This window comes from Megalops cyprinoides, chromosome 21 (genome assembly GCF_013368585.1).
Source record: "Megalops cyprinoides isolate fMegCyp1 chromosome 21, fMegCyp1.pri, whole genome shotgun sequence".
In the NCBI taxonomy this organism is placed as follows: Eukaryota; Metazoa; Chordata; class Actinopteri; order Elopiformes; family Megalopidae; genus Megalops; species Megalops cyprinoides.
Window position 1 is genome coordinate 12407678 of NC_050603.1, and position 21286 is coordinate 12428963.

The 21286-nt window shown below is 43.4% G+C and overlaps 1 protein-coding gene across 1 annotated transcript in view; it reads left to right on the top strand.

Moving 5' to 3' along the window:
- The window catches only part of LOC118796348 (platelet endothelial aggregation receptor 1-like), a 34258-nt gene extending 15322 nt beyond the window's left edge, over positions 1–18936 (top strand). The window contains exons 2-23 of the mRNA XM_036555182.1: positions 783–893; positions 1947–2048; positions 2134–2234; positions 2594–2686; positions 5314–5563; positions 6251–6356; positions 8236–8372; positions 8684–8896; positions 9125–9299; positions 9676–9796; positions 10385–10548; positions 11749–11851; positions 12002–12148; positions 12894–13025; positions 13430–13558; positions 14464–14589; positions 15209–15418; positions 15706–15824; positions 16434–16566; positions 16992–17054; positions 17650–17850; positions 18466–18936. Of these exons, the coding sequence (XP_036411075.1) occupies positions 784–893; positions 1947–2048; positions 2134–2234; positions 2594–2686; positions 5314–5563; positions 6251–6356; positions 8236–8372; positions 8684–8896; positions 9125–9299; positions 9676–9796; positions 10385–10548; positions 11749–11851; positions 12002–12148; positions 12894–13025; positions 13430–13558; positions 14464–14589; positions 15209–15418; positions 15706–15824; positions 16434–16566; positions 16992–17054; positions 17650–17850; positions 18466–18608 (3078 nt within the window). The 5' untranslated portion in view covers position 783 and the 3' untranslated portion in view covers positions 18609–18936. The remainder of the gene's footprint in view (positions 1–782; positions 894–1946; positions 2049–2133; positions 2235–2593; positions 2687–5313; positions 5564–6250; positions 6357–8235; positions 8373–8683; positions 8897–9124; positions 9300–9675; positions 9797–10384; positions 10549–11748; positions 11852–12001; positions 12149–12893; positions 13026–13429; positions 13559–14463; positions 14590–15208; positions 15419–15705; positions 15825–16433; positions 16567–16991; positions 17055–17649; positions 17851–18465) is intronic.
- The last annotated feature ends 2350 nt before the right edge of the window (positions 18937–21286 follow it).

Genomic DNA, 21286 nt, shown 5'->3' on the forward strand with positions numbered 1-21286 from the left:
AATTAAAACCTGATACCCTGTGATCTGCAACAGAAAATATATATTTATATGGATCCTTTGAGCTATTTAAGAGTAATTATGTTATTGTGTATATTTTTATAAACTGTGAATGATGATCATGTACTGGTATGGTTTATTTGATGCATATATTTACATATTTACTTTTGCACCAGAGGGCTGGATTTGATAAAAGTTAAGAAACCACATAATTACTACCCAAAACCCATTAGCTTTGAATTTATTTTCCTACTACAGCTCCAAAAGAGCAACAAACACTATCATTGCCACAGGGACTCTCAGTCTTTGCAAGATTCCCGTTTGTCATCATGGAATAGTCTTACAGGTGTTTCACGCCAGTAAGAGATTTTGGACTTATTATTTTGGACTTATTAAAAGAAAGTCTCATGGCGTTATTTTTGACAGTGTTTTCCACACGGCCCATTTCGCCTAGTTTGGTTTGACATTGGTGACATTGGTGATTTTTACCCGACTAGGACAGAAATCCAACAATTCTCATGGACCTACAACACCCAACAATTGATTATTCTAAACGACTCAGCAACACTTATTCGCATTGTATCTCTATCATAAACACATTTTAATAAGTGTACTTAAGTCTTGGAGGTATGTTAGTTGTTTTTTGTATATTTCCCCACAGCCTGCTATCCCCCCACTCTCTTCATGAGTAGTAATGAAGTCCATTACACAGGAACCCTGTATAATGTTGTTCTTTAACAGCTTCAGAGAGGGTGACTAATAGTGTGTTCTGCTTTGCTTCATAGGATGGGGCTGTCATCAAAGTGCTGTGTGGCCCTACTCCTCCTGGGCTTCCTGACTGACCTCGCTTGGCCTTTGAACCCCAGTGACCCTAACGTATGCAGCCTGTGGGAGAGGTGAGATTGACACGTTGTCTGAGTGACTCATTTTAATGGTCAATTATTGGTGCAATTATATGGGGCAGAGTATAACAGAGATTTAAAGCACTCTGAAAATGCATGTGCAGGATGGGGTGTGGGGGTAAAAAGTGCCATATATTCCCAGACTGACCACTGCTGACCATGCTCTTTTTTAATTTATGTCCATACCCTCCAAGTCTGTATATGGCTCTGACTCTGAGTGCCTTGTCGTAGATCAAAGTCCATTCAAACCACATAAGCCTCAGCCTCATCCCACTATTAATGACCAAAATATCTGCAGGTCCAAGCATCTGTAGCCACACAGTTGTCTTGTTGTCTTGTAGCAGCAGTAGAAATATCACATATTACATGAAGGCAAGAACCAGACTGAAGACAGATTTATCCTCACTTTATGAATGTGCATCACAGGAACAATTTTTCGTTTGAAAAGAATACTGTTGTGGCAAGACTCACAACTTTTTTGCCCCATTTGAGCTATTGCAGACACAGAAGCCAAATGCACAGTTCCCAACTGGCTCAGTAGGCAAGGCGTTCACTTTGGCTGAGCTGCGCAATCCAGTTTTGAGTCCAGCCGTGACATTTGCAAAGAATGATTTGGAACCCCTCAGCAGTGGAACAAATAGGATTCATTGCACTGGAGATAGGGGTGGGTAGGTTGGCCAGGGTCCTCTCACTGTTCTCATGCACCCTGCGGTTCCTCAGATGCCTGCGAGTTGCTTGGATGATGTCAGTTGAATTGCACCTATCCTCCAGTAAGCTCCCATTTTCAATAAGGTGTACTGTGTGACTTGTAGTGTGATAAAAGACAGTGGCTGCATGCAACTATCAGAGGGTTGCACTCGTCTTCGAGTGCACGGGTGCAGAGGTTGTGCAGCGAGATATGCCTAATGTACCAAAAGAGAGGGTTTCATACAGGGGGAAAAGCATAGAAAGAAGCCAAATGTATCATCCACAGAGCCAAAGTTTAATGTTCTCTGTGTTATTTTGATCGGGTAGTGTTAACCCTATTCACATATTTCATGTTACCAGCTACACAACCTCAGTGAAGGAGTCATACGCCCACCCGTTTGACCAAGTGTATGAGGAACCCTGTTCCGATCCCTGGACCTTGTACAAGTGCACCCGTCACAGGTGAGTTGGTAACATAAGCCAGTGTAGGTCACTTCGTTTGCCCAAGTCCAGAGGGGTGATGATATTCCTTTTGCTTCTTGTGCAGGATAACATACAAAATAGCCTATCGGCAGGCGGTCAGGATGGACTATCGCAAGAGGTACCAGTGCTGCCCTGGGTACTACGAGAGTGGAGAAAGATGTGTCCGTAAGTACTGAGAGTGTCCGATTGGTATGCCTCACAGGTAAAGAGGTTGGCTTGTAAATCTTCAAATGTGTGGGTGTTATTTCTGTTCAGCAGTGGTCAGTTTTCTGTGTATAACATCATAATAAAAACAATGTTTGTGTACCTTAAGATACCTTGAGTTTGTTGCTATAGCATAAACTTGGTTGAAAATGAGACGTAGCATACAAAGGCAAGTGTGCTTTCAGAAGCACTCTCCTTTTTACTGCTTACAATAAGGAAAATTTGGTATTGCTTTCAAGGAGCTTGTCTTTCTGTCTGCTGGTATATATGTTTTGATAAGTGCGCCCATATCAATGAGCATGTTGCTATTTCCCTGGCAGCCCGCTGTACAAAAGAGTGTGTCCACGGGCGTTGTGTGGCACCAGACCACTGCCAGTGTGAGAGCGGATGGCTGGGAGAGGACTGCTCCATGGGTGAGTTCATTCCCCCCTATAAACCGGCACCCCACGAAGGGCCATGGCAGGATACAAATCCTTTTATGGGCACAGGCCAGAGGCCCATTTCTGATGACCAGCAATGGTACGCCATGAGATATGCATTATGGGGCTCATATAATGCAAAACTGGCAGATCTAACATAAATTCACACCTCTCTGTGACTTTCTGCTTAAACCCCACCCATTACCTCCTCTGTCTCACCTCCTCTGTCTCTGATTTGCCCTGATTTGCTCCCATATTTTTGTGCAACTCCATTCTCACATCCTACCCTACCGTCTATCTTTAAACGTGTACATGTTCCTGCATACATTGGAATCTGTGTCACTACTACTCCATGGCCACCGTATAGATTTGTGCTTGCATCAGACTAGTTGTTTAATTTGATTTTTTTAGAGAGTGTTTAGACAGCTGCCTGTGCCGTGTGCCCGCTCCTGTGAGCAGGAAATGGAAAATTGAATCTTTAGCCCTGGGTAGAGGCCTCCACCACCTGGGGTAATGTGACTGCCTTGGCCCCATGCAGCAGGCCCATATTAGAATCCAGCAGTGGAATAAAAGAGGGTACTTCCTGAATGTTTGTGCGATGAGCTATTTGCGGGAGCAGAAGGGGACTGAGGTTAATACAGTGCCTGCACTGCAGAATAAATTAAGTGTGCGCTGGGAAAAGGGGGAAGAAATAAAGCGTCTTTCCCACATATTGAAGCATTCCACGACCACTGGGAAAGTGACATTTTTTGTAAACTGAAGATGACCTTTTTTTTTTCTTCTTCAAGAGAGGAAGGCAAGTTTTGGTCTTAGAGGACTGCACTGTGCACTGAGGGAATGGGATGAGGCCACAGTGGTAAACACATGGCGAGCCAGTCCGAAATAACGATGCCTTTCTGCTTGTTTGCGATAACCATTTGGCTCATGCACCTGGTGTCCAATTTCCACAAATGCCTATCAATCTCAGAAAAAGGACTTGTGTACATGTTGAGAGAGGGTCAGTGTGGAGGTCAAACAAAGCCATCTGGTGCCTGAAATCCCCTTTAAGGTCTAAAGACAAAAAGCAGACAATTTCACCTAAGCAGTTTTCAGTGAGTGAGTTTATAAAGCAAGTTGCTTATCTTACTTATCTTTTTTATCTGTCTGAGTGATAAATGATGCTAGAAAAGACGAGCTTGCTCAAGTATTCACGAGTAAGCCACATAGAAGAATGATTCCCACTCTGAGCTTCACTATAGTGCGTATAGAGTTTTAGATTGTGTTTAATCTAGAATACCACTGGTGGACTGCAGGGCACAAATATCTTGCCTCTGGGCTTTGGATGGATGAAAATTCTTTATTTTAGAGTTACTAAGCACATATACACTGGGTGTAGATCAGTGACATAATACAACTCAGAAAGAACTTAAATATCAATGCAAAAAACAATAGACCAGAAATGATGGAAATAACTGTGAAACTGTGCGACTTCCACTGACTTGCTCTGTCCATAAAAAAGATGAACCTGCAATGTAATTGTTTTGTTTTTGTTGTTTCATTTTCTCTGAGTAATATTGTTAGTGTTCTAAACTCATTAACTATGCACTTACTAATTACAGTGTTTGATTGCCCTCCACTGTCTGATTGCAAGTTTGTATTGCACCTAAGAGGGTCTTCTGCCTCCACTTCATGTTTCTCTGCCTGTGCAGCTGACCTTGTTAAACTGATATGGACCTTGTGTTAACATTCACATAGTATCAGAGATCCCCAGAAGCTGAGACTGCTGCAGCTCATTGGCTATCATGTACAAAATCCAACCCATGCCCAAATCATCCACTTCATTCTACCCCAGGGCTTTGTGACCCCCCACTCCCTCTGTAACATTCCTGATTTTAGCCTCATTCATCATACAAAACCATGCAAATGGTCCTGTCAGCACTCTATGATAGTCCGTATCATTACATTTCTAAACTAATGCACAATTGGATGTTTCCCACAATTTTTGTGAAAGCATGTGTGATGATAGAATTTCAGTGGGACTCATTACAAGAGTGATCTCTGATGGCCTGTCAGTATCTGTGCTCCTTACTGTGATCTTGCCTTTTATGAAGGAACAGAATGACACCTATGGGGTGGTACTGCACAGGTTATTACCTGCATTTGTTGTCTGGGTTGATTTCTCATTTTCCGCTCCAGCTTGAAGCAGTTTAGATTTGTCAAATACTGTCTTTAAATTCAATGTGATGTGTGTTAACACTGTGCTTGAATCATTTGAAATTAAGTCTATCCCCATGTACACCCTGTTGTTTTAATGGCAGTATTTTGTCTTGTATGTAGATTATTATATTCTTTATGCCAGTTTATCATGTGCGTTTTTGTTTGTATTACAACTAAATAATTATATGTTATTTATTGATGCATTATCCAGGTGCGTGATTGTCTGAATGATTGGTTGACTGATAGATATTCTGTTTGATTATGGTCAGATGATTTATGTTGGCACTGTGGGAGACTTGCTTTGAAGGGTAGGCACGTTATAAATGTAAGACAAGGAGGTCACTGTATTGACAGTGTCTCCACTCCAGGCCAGTGATGTGATAACATTGTGTTATTCACGTCGTGTGTTTGTATGTCCTGTATAGTGGCTTGTGATGACAAACACTGGGGTCCTGACTGCAGACAACCCTGCAAGTGTGAGCACGGAGGCCGCTGCGATGCTCTGACGGGCAAGTGCCAGTGCCGCCCGGGATACCAGGGACCCAGCTGCGAGGACCCCTGTCCTCTCTTGACCTTCGGCCAGGACTGTCTGCAGCATTGCCTGTGCGGAACTGGTGGCTCTTGTGACCCAGAGACCGGGGAGTGTCGCTGCAAAGAAGGTTTTACCGGCACGCTGTGAGTACTAGCCGCAGTCTTTGTGAAGTTCTTTGAGTTGATTGTAGTGGTTCGTCGACTATTCACAGTACATTGCACCGCTGGAGTCACTGTCAGCTCAAAAAGCCAGAAATGATGGTAGCTAAACCATAAAAACCCTCAGACAGTCCAGTTTTTACTATTACCTTCCCCTAAGGGCTTGTGTTCTACATATTCCATGTCTGTCTCCGTCCACATCAAAGCAGTGCAGTAATGATGTTTCACCACTAGAGGTCAAGGTTGATTCAAAGGGGTAAAGGTCTGCTGACTTTTATTTATGTTTTTAAAGTGATTTTGGCAAGATTATAGCTCCCAAGTGGCACATTCAGTGAATTTCATGCTCCAAGTGCAGGCTGTGTCTGATATGAGTAGGAATTGTTGTATGTAAAAGAGCAGTTGGCTATGGAAGTGTTTTGCAGGAGAACACATGCAAAACTTCACTACACCTCATGTATTAGTGCAGTTAGGAGAGCATAATTAATTAACAATTCATTAATTAACTGATTATTCCAAAGTCAAGGTGAAAAAGAGAAAGACAAGACAGCGTAAGGTCTTAAAGCACTGTGTAAGTTGCTCTGCAAAAGAGTGTGTACTAAAGTGTACAAAGTGTAAATATAAATGTAATGTAATGTAAATGTTCTAACTGAATATCCTCTCTGTCCTCTGCAGCTGTGATATAGCCTGCTCTGGGCGACGGTGCCGTGCTCGATGTCCCTGCCAGAATGGGGGTTTCTGCCGAGGGGAGGGGGTGTGCGTCTGTCCCCCCGGCTGGACGGTAAGATCAGCCAGAGGGCCTCTTAAACTGGGGGGGTCCCACATGGTCATATGGTCAACAGTAACCCCCTGTGTTCCTTTCGAAGAAATTCCCAGTCTTTGTTTGGTCTTAGTGTGAGTTTGAAGCCACATGGTTCTCAGGTGCACATAGTGAATGGGCTGTGGAGCACAGGTGTAGTAAGTCACTGTTGATGAATTCAGAGCCACATGATTAACTAAAGGACTATTTTAGCCTTTTTTATGACATGTCTAATCTTGATGTCACAAATGCCCTCTGTTTTATTGCATGTGCCCTATCCCCTTTTGGCAAGTTGCATACACACTACCAACATTTTCATGTGTACAGGATCACGTGCATAAGACATTGTTACCAGTTTAGCTCCTCCTAGTTTACAATAAAATGATTCATTTAAAACTGTCATGATTGTGCAAAGACTTCTCTTTTAAGACAATGACCAATGTAAAAAAAAATCATTTTAAAATAACATACTGAAAGATGACATACATGTTTCTGTATTCAAACATGATTTTCTTACTACATGCTGAAAATGTGTAGGTTGCCAGGTGTGCTAATATGAGAAATAGATAAATATGTCACTGTAATGCATCATGCTCATTTGTTCACAGTTATGTGTGTGACTAAGTCAAACCAGCAGGTGTCAGTGAAAACCATTCTGTTCGTTATATGGAAGTGAATTTGGACGGGTCTGACATAGAAGTAATGGAGTCTTATGTACATGATGCTGCCCATATGACATCACCTGAATGTCTTCCCCAGCCATAACCAACATTCCTGTGACATTGATAGAAATAACATCCATGAATGAATGAGTTGCTTAAGGACTTTAGAGTAAACCACAAGTTCCATGAGTATCCAAACACCGATTCAGGAATCAGGACAGTCTTTTTGTATGGTGACCGATTCAGGAATCAGGACAGTCTTTTTGTATGGTGACCGATTCAGGAATCAGGACAGTCTTTTTGTATGGTGACCGATTCAGGAATCAGGACAGTCTTTTTGTATGGTGACCGATTCAGGAATCAGGACAGTCTTTTTGTATGGTGACACACTTTTTGTTTGATCTTAGAAAAGCCTGATGGCTGCACCTTAAAAAAATGAAATATCTCTGTCTCTCTCTCTGTCTCTCTCTCTCTCTGTCTCTGTCTCTCTCCCCCTTTCTCTGTCTCTCTCTCTCTCTCTCTCTCTCTCTCTGTCTCTCTCTGTCTCTGTCTCTATCTCTCTCCCCCTTTCTCTGTCTCTCTCTCTCTGTCTCTCTCTCTCTCTGTCTCTATCTCTCTCCCCCTTTCTCTGTCTCTCTCTCTGTCTCTCTCTCTCTCTCTCTCTCTCTGTCTCTGTCTCTATCTCTCTCCCCCTTTCTCTGTCTCTCTCTCTCTGTCTCTCTCTCTCTCTCTCTCTCTCTGTCTCTCTCTCTGTCTCTCTCTCTCTCTCTCTCTCTGTCTCTGTCTCTATCTCTCTCCCCCTTTCTCTGTCTCTCTCTCTCTGTCTCTCTCTCTCTCTCTCTCTCTCTGTCTCTGTCTCTATCTCTCTCCCCCTTTCTCTGTCTCTCTCTCTCTGTCTCTGTCTCTATCTCTCTCCCCCTTTCTCTGTCTCTCTCTCTCTGTCTCTCTCTCTCTCTCTCTCTCTCTCTGTCTCTATCTCTCTCCCCCTTTCTCTGTCTCTCTCTCTCTCTCTCTCTCTCTCTCTCTGTCTCTCTCTCTCTGTCTCTCTCTCTCTCTCTCTCTGTCTCTGTCTCTATCTCTCTCCCCCTTTCTCTGTCTCTCTCTCTCTCTCTCTCTCTCTCTCTCTCTCGCTCGCTCTCTCTCTCTCTCTCTCTCTCTCTCTCTCTCTCTCTCTCTCTCTCTCCCTCTCTCTCTCTCAGGGTCTGGTGTGCACAGAGAGATGTCCGAAGGGCAGGTTTGGGGTGAACTGTACCAATGAGTGCGTGTGTCACAACGGAGGGCTCTGTGACGTGCAGACCGGACACTGCCAGTGTGCCGCTGGCTTCACAGGAGACAGGTCTGTCTCTGGCACAGCAATAACATATACCACTTAACCACTTTATCATTCTCAAAGGGTGGACCGTTTACTGTACAGTCAACTAGGCAATGTGCAGAAATTATTTTTTGTTCTGTCACATGGCTGTTCTAAATGTCTCTTTGTCAGGAGACAATCTACAGTATGTAGATCTAAAAACAGTGGATGGAATGAAATTCATTGAATATCATGTGGCTGGCTGTTCCCAGATCAGTGGGCGATGGTGGACATGCGGCATACCTGTGCATCGCTCTGTGTGCATTGAGTCTCTGTCTCTGTGTTGATTTGCACAGGTGCAGTGAGGAATGCGCAGTGGGCAGCTATGGGCAGGACTGTAAAGGCGTGTGTGACTGTGCCAACGGGGCTCGCTGCTATAACATCCACGGAGGCTGCCTGTGCGAGTCTGGGTTCCGGGGGCCGCAGTGCAGGGACAGGATGTGTCCAGAGGGGATGTATGGCCTGCAATGTGACCATCAGTGCCTCTGCAAGAGAACTCACACACTGAGGTCAGCGTGGATATACACACGCACACACGTACACACATACACACACAAGCATATGCACTGTGGTCAGTGTGGATACGTGCATGCATAGACACCCAGATGTGCAGTGAGGTTAGTGTGGTACTGTGGTCAGTGTCAACGCACATTGTTCAGAACATTTGCTCATATACTTATAGACTTTATCCCCACTTCTCTTATATTTCATCCTTTTTCCCACTGTCCATTGGCCAGCTGCCATCCAATGAAGGGTGACTGCACCTGTAAGCCAGGCTGGTCGGGGCTGTACTGCAACGAGACTTGCCCACAGGGTTACTACGGCGACGGATGCCAGGAGACTTGCCTGTGTCTGAACGGAGGCACCTGTGACAGTGTTACTGGCCACTGCCAATGTGCCCCTGGTTATACGGTAAGGGGCCAAGCTGGTGCTGACAGGTTGTAATTCTGTAAGGGTTAGACACCGGGGGGTAACTGGGTATGCATTTGACTCCATTCAGAATAATTACAATACTTAATGTGTGCATTAAAACTGCCATAAAACTATAGTATTTTCAGTGGTATTAGCTGTACACTGGTTAGGAGCACGTGTTTTTCCATTCCCTGCTCCTCCCTCCACATTGATCTTAGATCTGTGCTTAGTAAATAAATCAATCTCTTATCAATCTATTGTTAACTGCTGATCTAGGATCAGTAGGGAGTGACAAAGTAGAAAATGAGGGCGAGGTTTGTTACACAGCTGTGGAGCTATGACAGTAAGTGGTGTCATTGTTGTGTCTGGCCTGCAGGGGGAGCACTGTGAGAGTTACTGTCAGAGAGGCACGTTTGGTAAAAACTGTTCGCTCCAGTGTTCCTGCACCAACTCGCTGGCCTGCTCCCCCATTGATGGCACCTGCTTCTGCAAAGAGGGTGAGTGGGGGCAACCACACGCAATAACTTGCAAACGCACATACACAGAAAGAGGGGAACCAGCAAGAACTGGAACTGACAGGTAATTCCACGCTGAAACCGGCAAACGCAGACACCTTCAGGAACAAGCGGATTCACACAAACAAAGGCGGAGATAAGGAGGCATGCACAGGGATTTGCAGGAACCAACAAGTCACATGCAGACACATACAGTAAGAAGCAGCAAAAAAAAAACTAAGCACACAGAATACATGAACAGATATGAATTGAAATATGAAGAGCCAGGAATTTAAAAGGGCACACATCTACTCATATATAGCCCAGATAACAGAGAAATACAGAAATACAGAATTGGCTTACTATACTGCATTGCACTACACACCACAACACACAAAGATATTGTGAGATAAGACACATGTTCCCTTAGATATGGAGACAGAATCCAACTTTAACCTTATATCTGAATGTGCCAGCTTTGGAAGCCTAAGCTTTGCATCTGTTTCCATCCCTTGTATACAACTCATTTTCCAGGATAAAAACCCAGATCTAAACCTAACTGCTTTATTATGTTTCCTTGTGCTGTTGTAGGATGGAAAGGTTTGGACTGTTCCAGCCCATGCTCCAGGGGAAGCTGGGGCCCAGGCTGCAATGGCACGTGCCACTGTGCCAATGGGGCATTGTGTAATCCGACAGACGGCACCTGTAATTGCACTGCAGGATGGAAGGGGGCGCTGTGTGACCAGCCATGTCCGGTAAATGAACGATAACGTGGAGTTCGTGTAGATAGAGATTTTATTCCCCATGTCTGTTTTTCATCAGCTTTCCTGCTGTTTGGAATTTTTGGTTCTCACACGTCAGACAGACACAATTAATTCCAAAAAGGAACAGTCGTAACAGAGAGGAGAGATTTATGGGTTTTTGTCTCCAGCCATAATGTGTTAATAGCTCTTATAGCAGAATGGGCTCACAGACCTCCCCATGAAAAGTGCATTTTGAATTTGAGCTGCTTTGTTGACCTTGATGGCCTGCAATATGGCTTCCAGTTGGCTTAATGTGGGTAAGACAACAAGGCCAATAAAATATTTTTAGAGAACTATTCATTCTTGAGACCTTTAAAATGTCCTTTTGCTGTACAAGTATACTGTAGAGTATGCTGCCAGTTGGTTGTGAAAAGTGGTAAGGCACATCCTCTTTGCTTTAGAATATTGACCTCTCTCCAGCCATATCATATTTAATACTGGATAAATATGGAACACATTTTCTCATTGATTTCTCATGATTAAATTTAAACCTATTTTAAGTGTTTTGCACTTTGTAGAACTGAATTCCAATTACTCCAATTCCAATTAACACAATACAGCATGAATGTAGAAAACTGTGTAGAAATTGCTATTATATATGACAATCGTATGACACATATAATATAGTCCATTCAGTGTGTTCATAAATTCACCCTTAAGCTCTTGTCCAAAATCAGAGAAGTCAGAGGAAACAGTATGTTCAAATTCTGTTATTGAAAAGCAGCCCAACGTCTACTGGAAGCTGGCAGAAGCCAGTGAAACTGTTATCATAGTATATGGAGATAAGGTCTGGTGGAGATCTCGCAAATTGTATTGGGAAACATGCCAAACCGCTTGAGCCTCTGTAACAAGTGGGCGGGTGTTGCGCAATACTGTCCATTGAGTCCACCGAACCACGTCCATCACATCGAGTCCTTATTTTACATGTCATTCTGAAATGAGAATGCCCTGGCAGTCTGACTCTTCAGCTGGAGTGCACAGGAGTGCGCTGTGTCCTCAGAGGGAGAAGTGCTCTCAGTTCATGAACAGCACAGCGGAAAAGAACAGGCTGTGCTCAGACGCTGCGAGAGCGGCTTTATGAATATAGCCGTTGTATGACCTAATGTACGCCCTCTTTTGACCTTCTGTGTGCCGCCGTGTTGTTCCGTGCAGGAGGGCACGTACGGTCCAGGCTGTGGGCAGAGGTGTGACTGCCTCCACGCAGATGGCTGTGACAGGACCAGCGGACAGTGCCGGTGTCTGCCAGGCTGGACGGGTAACAGGTCCTCAACTCTGCCAGCACAGAAACTAACTGCTCAAAAGGGGCCAGGCCAGACGTGCGCTCACAGCTGCATGCTTAACCAGTGACCAACAGTAAACCTAATACCACGTCCTAATGCACAGCTGCTCTCTGTACGTCTCCCAGGGCCTCGGTGTGCTCAGCACTGTCAAGAGGGTTCTTGGGGACACCACTGCAACCAGAGCTGCTCCTGCCTAAACAGCGCCACCTGCCAGACAGACAATGGGAACTGCATCTGCACGCCCGGGTACTGGGGAGTGCAGTGCCAGCACAGTAAGTATATCCTCTCAGTCACTGTGAGAATGGATCCCCACAGTCACAGTCAGTAGGGGATCTTTCAGTAACAGTGAGTATGAGTCCTCACAGTGACAGTGAGCATGACTGATCCCTGTAACAGTGAGTATAGGACCTTAAAATCATGTTACATAAAGTATGGGGTATGGGTCTTCTGGCTCTGTGTTGGTGATTGTTAAGCTCAGTGCTATTTGGACACCAGTTGAAGCTGGATCAGCTAGGCCAGTTGTTAAAATAATGTATAGAACATCATTTTGTTTTGGATGCATTGTAATGTAATTTCAATTTCAGGTTGTGTAATAAGGTTTTTATTCTCTTCCATATGCTTTCCATTTTTTTCTCGGTGATTTACTTCACAGTGTTCTCTCTTTAACAAGTGATTTTTTTTTCATAATTTGTCTTTATTTCATAATTGGTCTTTATTTGTGACTCTCTGCTTCCCATTTTCTCTGGACAAGCTGTATCAGGCCCAGCTACATCTATCTTTCTGTCATCTTTATTGCCTTCTGTTCCCTTGGTTTCCTCTATTCTCTGTGTCTCAGCAATATTCACACACTCTCCTGCCATTTCCATCTCACTAGTTTTGACTCTACCACTACCTGTTATAAAATGTCTTGTTAATGGAAGTGTTTTCCCTATGGTGCACCCTGTGAGTCACTAGATTTTTTTTTCTGAGATGTTAAAATGAAATGAGGCTGGTTGACACTCTCTCTGTGCTTGGCAGTGTGCCGTGCCGGTGTGTATGGTGCCCAGTGCAGCTTGCCGTGCCCGCCATGTGCTTCTTCCTTCCCCTGCCATCACATTACGGGGGAGTGTCAGTGTAACCCAGGGTACACCGGACTCCTGTGTGACCAAGGTCAGTCCTGGTGAACTGTGACATCACTCTTTCAAACACAAAGTTAAGTAGAGGTGCATAGCACTAAATTACAATATACTGTCTGCTTGCTTGGCAGTTACTGTTATTCAGGGTGGTTTGCATACAGAGCTCATATTATCCATTTTTATCTGTTTTTATGGCTTTTTATGGAAGTTTATGGAAAAAAATCCAGGGTTATGGAAGTGCCTCACTGGGGGGAATCAAAAATGCACCCTAGTTCCTGAATACTGATAATACAGTATGTGCAATCATACAAGACAGAGAATTTAACACTATGGGCAGGTGATGTGCTCTTCTGGAGCTACTGAAGAACTTAGTTTGACGTTAATTTGTTACATGATCCTTAGAATGGAATTTTACTGTGTGTGTGTTTGCGTTCTCAGTATGCCCTCTAGGTCATTATGGGAGGCAGTGTGCTGGAGTGTGTCGCTGTGCCAACAACTTCACATGTCACCATGAAGATGGTCTCTGTCACTGTACCCCAGGCTGGACAGGGCTGGACTGCTCCCAGCGTGAGTTCCCCCTCACATACATGTGGATATCCAGTCCCTCACTGGCTGTATGTATAAATACAGGCTTCTTTGGGGGACTCAGAGTGGCTTGGTCAGCCAAGGCACTCATCCCAAGTACTTGTTGAACTCTACAACTTAGGCCTGGGATCAGGCCTTAGCTGTGCCAACTGGCGACAATGAGCATGAGGCTAGCTGCAGAACACGACTGGCCTCATTCCACTGCTGTAGTCTGGGCTTTTTAGGCCCAGGGCTTCTGAGTACAGAGGATGCTGTGGGGACAGGAATCTCATGCGCAGTCAGGGATTTCAACAAAGGGGGAGAAAAAGAGGGGGAAATACAAAAGTGATGTGAGCTTTTTCATAGATACAGAATGACAATAAATGGGGTTCATAACATACAAAAATTCTTTTAAAATTATACATATTTGTCCAATAAAGCAGTCACAGCTTATATGAAGAGTTCTGCTTTTGCTAAACAGAAAAGTGCTATGTAAAAAAAGCACCATGTATGCTTTTAACATTCCATCACTGGCATGTAACACATGCTCTTATCCACAGCGACTTACATAGGTTAGTTTTTACACATTATCCATTTATTTACCGGGGCAGTTGTGGTACTTTGCCCAAGGGAACAGCAGCAGTGCCCCAGTGGTGAATTGAACTAGAAGCCTTTTGGTTATGAAGGCTGCTCCTTACCACTGTACTACACTGCCACCCCATGTATGTGTATGTATGTATGTATACAGTGCACATAGATTATATTATAAATAGGGTAGTGAACAGCTTTTCATTTCCCCTTGCTGTGCTTGAAGGGAGAGTGCCTCGTTGATATTTGTGACAAATCACATTTTATGTTGTGTGAGATGACAGATTCTCAGTGCTCTCCTCACACCCCTCTGACCACAGCATGCCGTGCCGGGACGTTTGGCCTAAACTGTGCCTACACCTGTTCCTGTCCGCCCAACACTAGCTGTGACCCCTACTCTGGAGCGTGTGTGTGCGCCTCAGGCCAGGGGACCGACTGCCTTCCAGGTAAGAGCCTGGCAGAGACTGTATCTACTGTGCTGGCAGGGCAAAGTAGTGTCCTGGAAGCACTTGTGCTTGGAAGTCATTCTGGATAAGAGCATCTGCTAAATGAATGTAATGTAATGTAGTGAGCAGGGAACTGAGTATGTGACAGGGAGCTTACAGGCTTGAATCCCTGGTGAGCAGTGGTAGCGGTACTAGTGATATAGCTGACAATTTAGACATGTAATATGACTTATTATTGTACTTAAAGTCCACATGGGGCTTTGTCTTTTGGGCCACCCTGTATTTGCATGTATTATTCATGTAACATCAGATTACATTACATCATTGTCATTTAGCAGATGCTCTTGTCCAAAGCAATATAGGTTAGTTTTTACATGTTATCCGTTTATACAGCTGGCTATTTACTGAGGCAACTCTGAGTTAAGCACCTTGCCCAAGGGTACAACAGCAGTGCTCCAGCAGGGAATCAAACCAGCAACCTTTCAGTTACAAGCGCTGCTCCTGACCACTATGCTACACTGCCGCCCCAGATACAGTCCTTTGAAAATATTGACCTGTACTGAAGAGGGGGCAGGAGTAAAGAGTCACCGCGTGATTATATGAACTCTGCCTCCCACAGACAGGGACGTGAACCTGATGGTGCCGCTGACGCCGGTGGAACGGGTGTCCTGGGGGGCCATCGTCGGCATCGTGCTGCTGCTCGTGCTGGTGGTGGTGCTGCTGGGGACACTGCTGGCCTACCGCCGGAGGCTGACGGACAAGCAGAGCCGCGAGCCCACCGTGGCCTACTCCGCCACCCACACTGTCAACTCCGAGTACGCCGTGCCAGGTACGGGCTGCTGAATTGAATCGGTGCCACTGGGGGGCAGTGTCATCCAGTGACACCAGTTCAATTCAATTTCAATTCAATTTTATTTGTATAGCGCTTTTTACAACACAAGTTGTCACAAAGCAGCTTTACATTGTTCCCAGTTCCTCTATTAATAGTAACAACACCAGGCTATTAATGCTCTGAGTACATTTCCCTTACAATAGAGTTGTAAAAGTAAGATAGGAGTGTTAGCATATAGGATGATTTCAGTGCGTGTCTTTTTTTTTTTTTGTGTTTTTGCTCAGATGTCCCACACAGCTATTACCATTACTACACCAACCCCAGCTACCACACACTGTCCCATAACCGACCCCCTCTGCCCCACGTCCCAAACAACCTGGACTGCTCTCCTACCCTTATCAAGGTAAGAGTCACTCCATCGCTCTTCCCTACGTATTCAACACACAGAATTACTCTGTGATCGGGATCACTGTACCAGCTCTGTGCAAGTAAGTAAATCTGCGCTCCACAACTCCAACAATAAAGCAGCATGAGTTTTTTTTTTTTTTTTTTTTTTTTCACCATAAGAGCTGACAGTAATGTCATAAGAAGTGAATGTACACACTCCATACAGCTAATATATGTATAATTGTATAATAATTGTATTTTCACAAAATATCACGCATTCTGTTGATCAACATTACTGCAGCTTAAGAACTAAAATACATAGAAAGTGAAGCATACTGGTAAGGAGCAGGACTGGTAACCTGAAAGATTGCTGGTTCGAATCCCCAGTGGGGCACTGCTGTTGTACCCTTGGGCAAGGTGCTTAACGCAGAATTACCACAGTAAATATCCAGCTGTATGTGTAAATGAGTAACATGTAAAAAAAACTGTAACCTGTAATTCACTCTGGTTTACAGCATCTTCTAAATGACAGTAATGTAAATTGTATACCAGTACACAGTACATTCACACTGCAGACAGTATGGATAGTTGAGCTGATATGGGCAATTTCCCCCCTCTTGAACAGAAGACCAATAACCAGCTGTTCTGCAACGTGAAGAACGTGGAGAGGGAGCGTCTGGGGCTGTTTGGGGCGGAGTGCAACGCCACACTGCCCGCTGACTGGAAGCACGATGAAGCACCCGCTCACAAGAACCAAGGTCTGTCAGTGAGGCTGGTTTTCAAGTACAGAAGACATGGTGTTTCACATTGACCTTCTGCTGTAGAATTCTATTAAAAAAATCCAAGAGGGTCACCAACTGATCAGAGAACTGAGTAGAATATTACTCAGATTTAAACAAACAATAAGCATTCATGTAGTATGAATTCTTAAAATAATTGCTACATGGTTAATAGCTGACAATTCAAAGATTTATTATGATTTGTTTATATTAAATGTTCAAACATCTTTTACACCCCAGGCACAGGGTAGTATAGTGTATTGTGTGGTCATTTCTCTGCATCACACTCCACAAAACATGTACACCTTCCCCAAAGAAAATGGGTGGGTGATACCAAAAAGGGTAATTGGTGAACTGCTTGTAACTACTACTTGTATTATAATAATGTCTGCGTGTTTTCACAGGTGCTTTTGGACTTGACCGCAGTTACAGCTACAGTTCCAGTTTAGGCAAATACTACAACAAAGGTATTTTCACCAGTCTTTCTCCCTCATTCCTTTATTCACACCCCTGTAGTTTAGGATGACTATGACTCTATGTATCACTGACCATGTTTCCATGGAAAATCAGTGTTGAGCAGATCTCAGAGGAAGCAAATGAGGCTCACATTTAAGTCAAAGAGAGTCAGATTCCTATTTTATACTCAGCGAGAGAAGTTAGAGCGCCAACGTCCTGAATGTATGTGCATTGGCATGTACAGATACATAGCCATAGTAATCTGCCAATAATTATTTGTTTTGTGAAGGAAAATGCATACTTAATCCAAGTAAATAGAACAAAAGTAGTGTGCAACACAGAAGAGAAGTGGAGTTAAAAGGAGTGTGTTGTTGTCAACTGGTGAATGGTGGTGAACTCTAAAGAAGTAAAGAAACTGAACACATCTAAAAAAGATTGTTTTAATATCAATTTATTCTTAATTTATTCGTAGTTAAACAGTCTCAAATTTCAGTCCAAAATCTCAGGTCTCTTTTCTGAGCTACTGGCAGGTTATTAAACTGTAAAGTATGTTGGTGGATGCCTAGCCTGTACGCAGCCTGATTGGTCTCCACTTCCTCCACACAGAGCTGTCGAAGGACTCCCCTGTGGCAGTCAGCAGCAGCTCCCTGAACAGTGAGAACCTCTATGCCACCATCAAGGACCTGCCCACGCTGCTGCCGCGCCCACTGGAGAGCAGCTACATGGAGATGACTCCACTCGCCAGGCGGGAGAGGTCCTACGCGGAGATCAGCCTACCGCCTCCACCCCCCATCCCCTCCCACAGGGGTAAAAATCAGAGTTTTCTGTTAGACAGGAGTATGCTTGATTATACAGACCAGGGTGATAGGCATTTGTGCACAGAGGCACACTGTGGGAGAGGAAGGAAGAATGGCTGTGGAGAATGTAGAGGGGGAAGGTGGTGTTTGAAGAAGAAGTAGTTATCAGTGGGAAGAAGCTGAACTGAAATATGATATGCAGAAGAAAGCGAGGGGTAGAGGAAAGTGTAGGAGATTGGAAAAGGGAAATGAAATAAGGCAGATGGGAAGTATAGAGAGAGACAAATTTGGCGTAGGTTAATATGACCTTCAGCACCAGGTATTCTGAATCACACACAAATTTATGATATTTAACTCCCTTTAGAAAAAAACTAGGATGTTCCACTTCCAGACATGTCTGCCCATTTCGTGGTAGAATCCATCATACGAATATACTGTTGGTCAGGAACCACTCCAGACTTCGTGTTTTAGTCTGTCGTTAAGCCAATCACATGTACTGCTGGTAGTTTCATCTATTTGTTAAACAGAGAGACAGCTGTCAGTAGTAGAGCTCAGTTTGTCATTGAGTGATGGTCGCTGGCGTTTCAGTCTCTAACAGGTCATTTCTCTTCCTTTTTTTCCCCAGATTGCTGGTCCCTTGGAAACGTCTCAGAGCAGGAGTCCCAGAGTCACTATGACCGTCCTGTCAACAGTCACATTCCAGGACACTACGACCTCCCTCCTGTCCGCCGCCCGCCCTCCCCCAAACCACGGAGACTCCCACACTGACAACAGCCTCACCGAACTGTCACAGAGAAGCACAGTGAAACACAAATCCATATTTCGTAGTTCGACGGTGTCATTTCATGTCATTACAATAAGTAGAAATCGGGAGCTAAGTGAATTTGGGATGGGTTTGGGAGTGTGACTGACAGCTTAGTTGACCATTCAGGCCTGGAGAACCTTCATCAGATCCCCTGGCGATACTCTGCCCATGACTATTGTTTTTTATTGTCTTTTTATTGGTAAACGGGCACTGTCAGTTGTTCTTCAGCCATGTCTCTGGTTAGAATGTCACTTACCAATGAATGTATGCCAGCATGTGTTTTGTATATAATGTACATAAGACCCTTCTTTGGCTTGATTTGTGTGTCTCATTTTGAAATGCACTTTATCTACAGCTATAAAAAAGTTTTTATTCTAGTCAATACACAGCAATACAGACGAACACCATTCTGTTGAGATTATATTCATTTAATCAAGACATCAGATACTAGGTTTATAGAAAATGTTTATTTAGAAAAAAATATAGTAAAACAGTTCCACTCCCTAGCTTGTAATAGAAAATAACTGGACAGTACTAATCCTAATTTGGACACACAGGTGGGCAGTGCTGTGCCCATGTAAGGCTTTAGTGTTTTAAATCAAAGAATGTTGGCACAGTTGGCAATGGAGAACTCCACTTTGATGATTTAACTCAGCATGGCAAATTTCAGGCACAAACATTGGTTTCCCTTTTATATTTTTACAAATGCATAGTTACAGTTTGAAAAAAAAGAAGTCATACTGTACATTTGCAAAATGAGCATTGCAAAATAAGTAGTCCTATTGCTTTTAATAACCTTTTACAGCTGAGCACGACAGACTTTCCATTGAATTAAATGGAAAAGGTTATAGAGGTTAAGAAAATAAGTTGGCCTGTGGGCTGAAACCTTTTGAAGATCTGGAGGGACTGGGAATACATTTTCATTGAGTGTCCAGTTTACAGTTTCCAGCTTTAAATTTAACCTACACTGTCCAGCAAGGGTAATCTAAATTTATCCTTTACCTAAGAACGTTATGCCAAAACTCCATCAAAGGTCTTATCGTTTGAAATGCACACATGAAGATCCTGTACAGGATTACAATTGATAATTACCATTCAACTGATAATAGCCTCTGTTTGGTCACTCAGTTTGATCATTACAACTGTATTGTAGGTAATGGCACTTCAGCCATACCAAACAAAAACTACTGAAACAAAAATTGGGAGAAGTATGTTGGCTCATGTCATGCAACTGCTGCAAGGACATATTTGGTGATAGTATGTGGTCAATCCAATTGCATACACAATACACCCCTAATTCACCTAACCCCCCGCCCTCCCCTTATCCCTGTCCCCCATCAAAACACAACAAAGCAAGCAAGCAGATCTAACCATTTCCTTAATTGTTCAGGAATCTACAGCTACACAGTATAGATGTGGTCAACACAGACAATCAACTATCACCACTGAGCTGAATGGCAGTGCATCTCACACTATACATGAGCAGTTAAAATGAGTCACAATAGTTCTCAGTGTATCAGAGAGGTATCGAAGGGGCTTGGGCAGACTGAATGTGCTGTATTAAGGCAGCTGATAGAAGAAAGGGCTCACAGAGTCAAACTCAACAAGGTGCATGTATACCCTGAGTAAGGTCTTTCGAGAAGCACATCAATGATTAAAAAACATAGCAAATTATTGCTACCACAATAATTCATGGTTTTACATTACTGTAATTAACAACTGCAAACATCTATCAGTCATTGAGTGACTAATCTGAAACAAAAAATCCTGGCTATCAATTCATTTGAGTAAGGGCAGTGGGTTAAACTGAACCGGTGGATTTGAATTCAGCAACAGCAGTCGACCTTGTGCCAGTTTATTAATTACCTGCAAGAGTTATGGACAAACATTTGTCAGCTTTAACTACATATACAATAAGAACAAAAGTTTAATTTCCATTTAACTATACATGATATTTTGTTGCATTTTTGGTGTACCAGCTAACTTTGCAGCTAATCACTACATGTTACTGTAACATAAAACATCTCCTTGTTAGAGTATAGTACTACAAATACAGACCTACTCCAATATACAGTACCCTTCCATACACAAGGAAGTATCTTCATAGCTGCCAATTTCTTCACTTTTCTGACAAAAATATGACTGCTTCCAAAAGGTAATCTTTATCAACTGAAATTAATGACAACCAGCACTAGAAAATGATTAATAATATAACCTTACTTTTAAGGACTATGCCCCCTTTGATAACTACTTAGCTGATATGCCCCATCCAGCCTTTCAGCTAACCTTGCCCATCACCTCCAAAATCAAACTATTCTTACTTAGTCCATCATCTTATCCCAATGAAAATTCAACAAATTCATCCCAAAAAACAAATTCACTTATCAACAAATCTTTTCTCAAATGAATGCCCAAGCAAAGATTTTAGCAAATCATATGTTTAGCACATATCACCCTAACCCTTCACAAATTGGCATTTAGTCATCAACCATCTGAAAGCCATTTAAAGTGTTACATATGTTTGCTGGGGCAATATTAAGTACTACATTTTCCAGTCACCACTGGTTTTAATAGGCCCTACATTAACATAAAATTTCATTGTAGAGCCCATTTCTCCATAACAAAGTTGTGGTCAATGCCT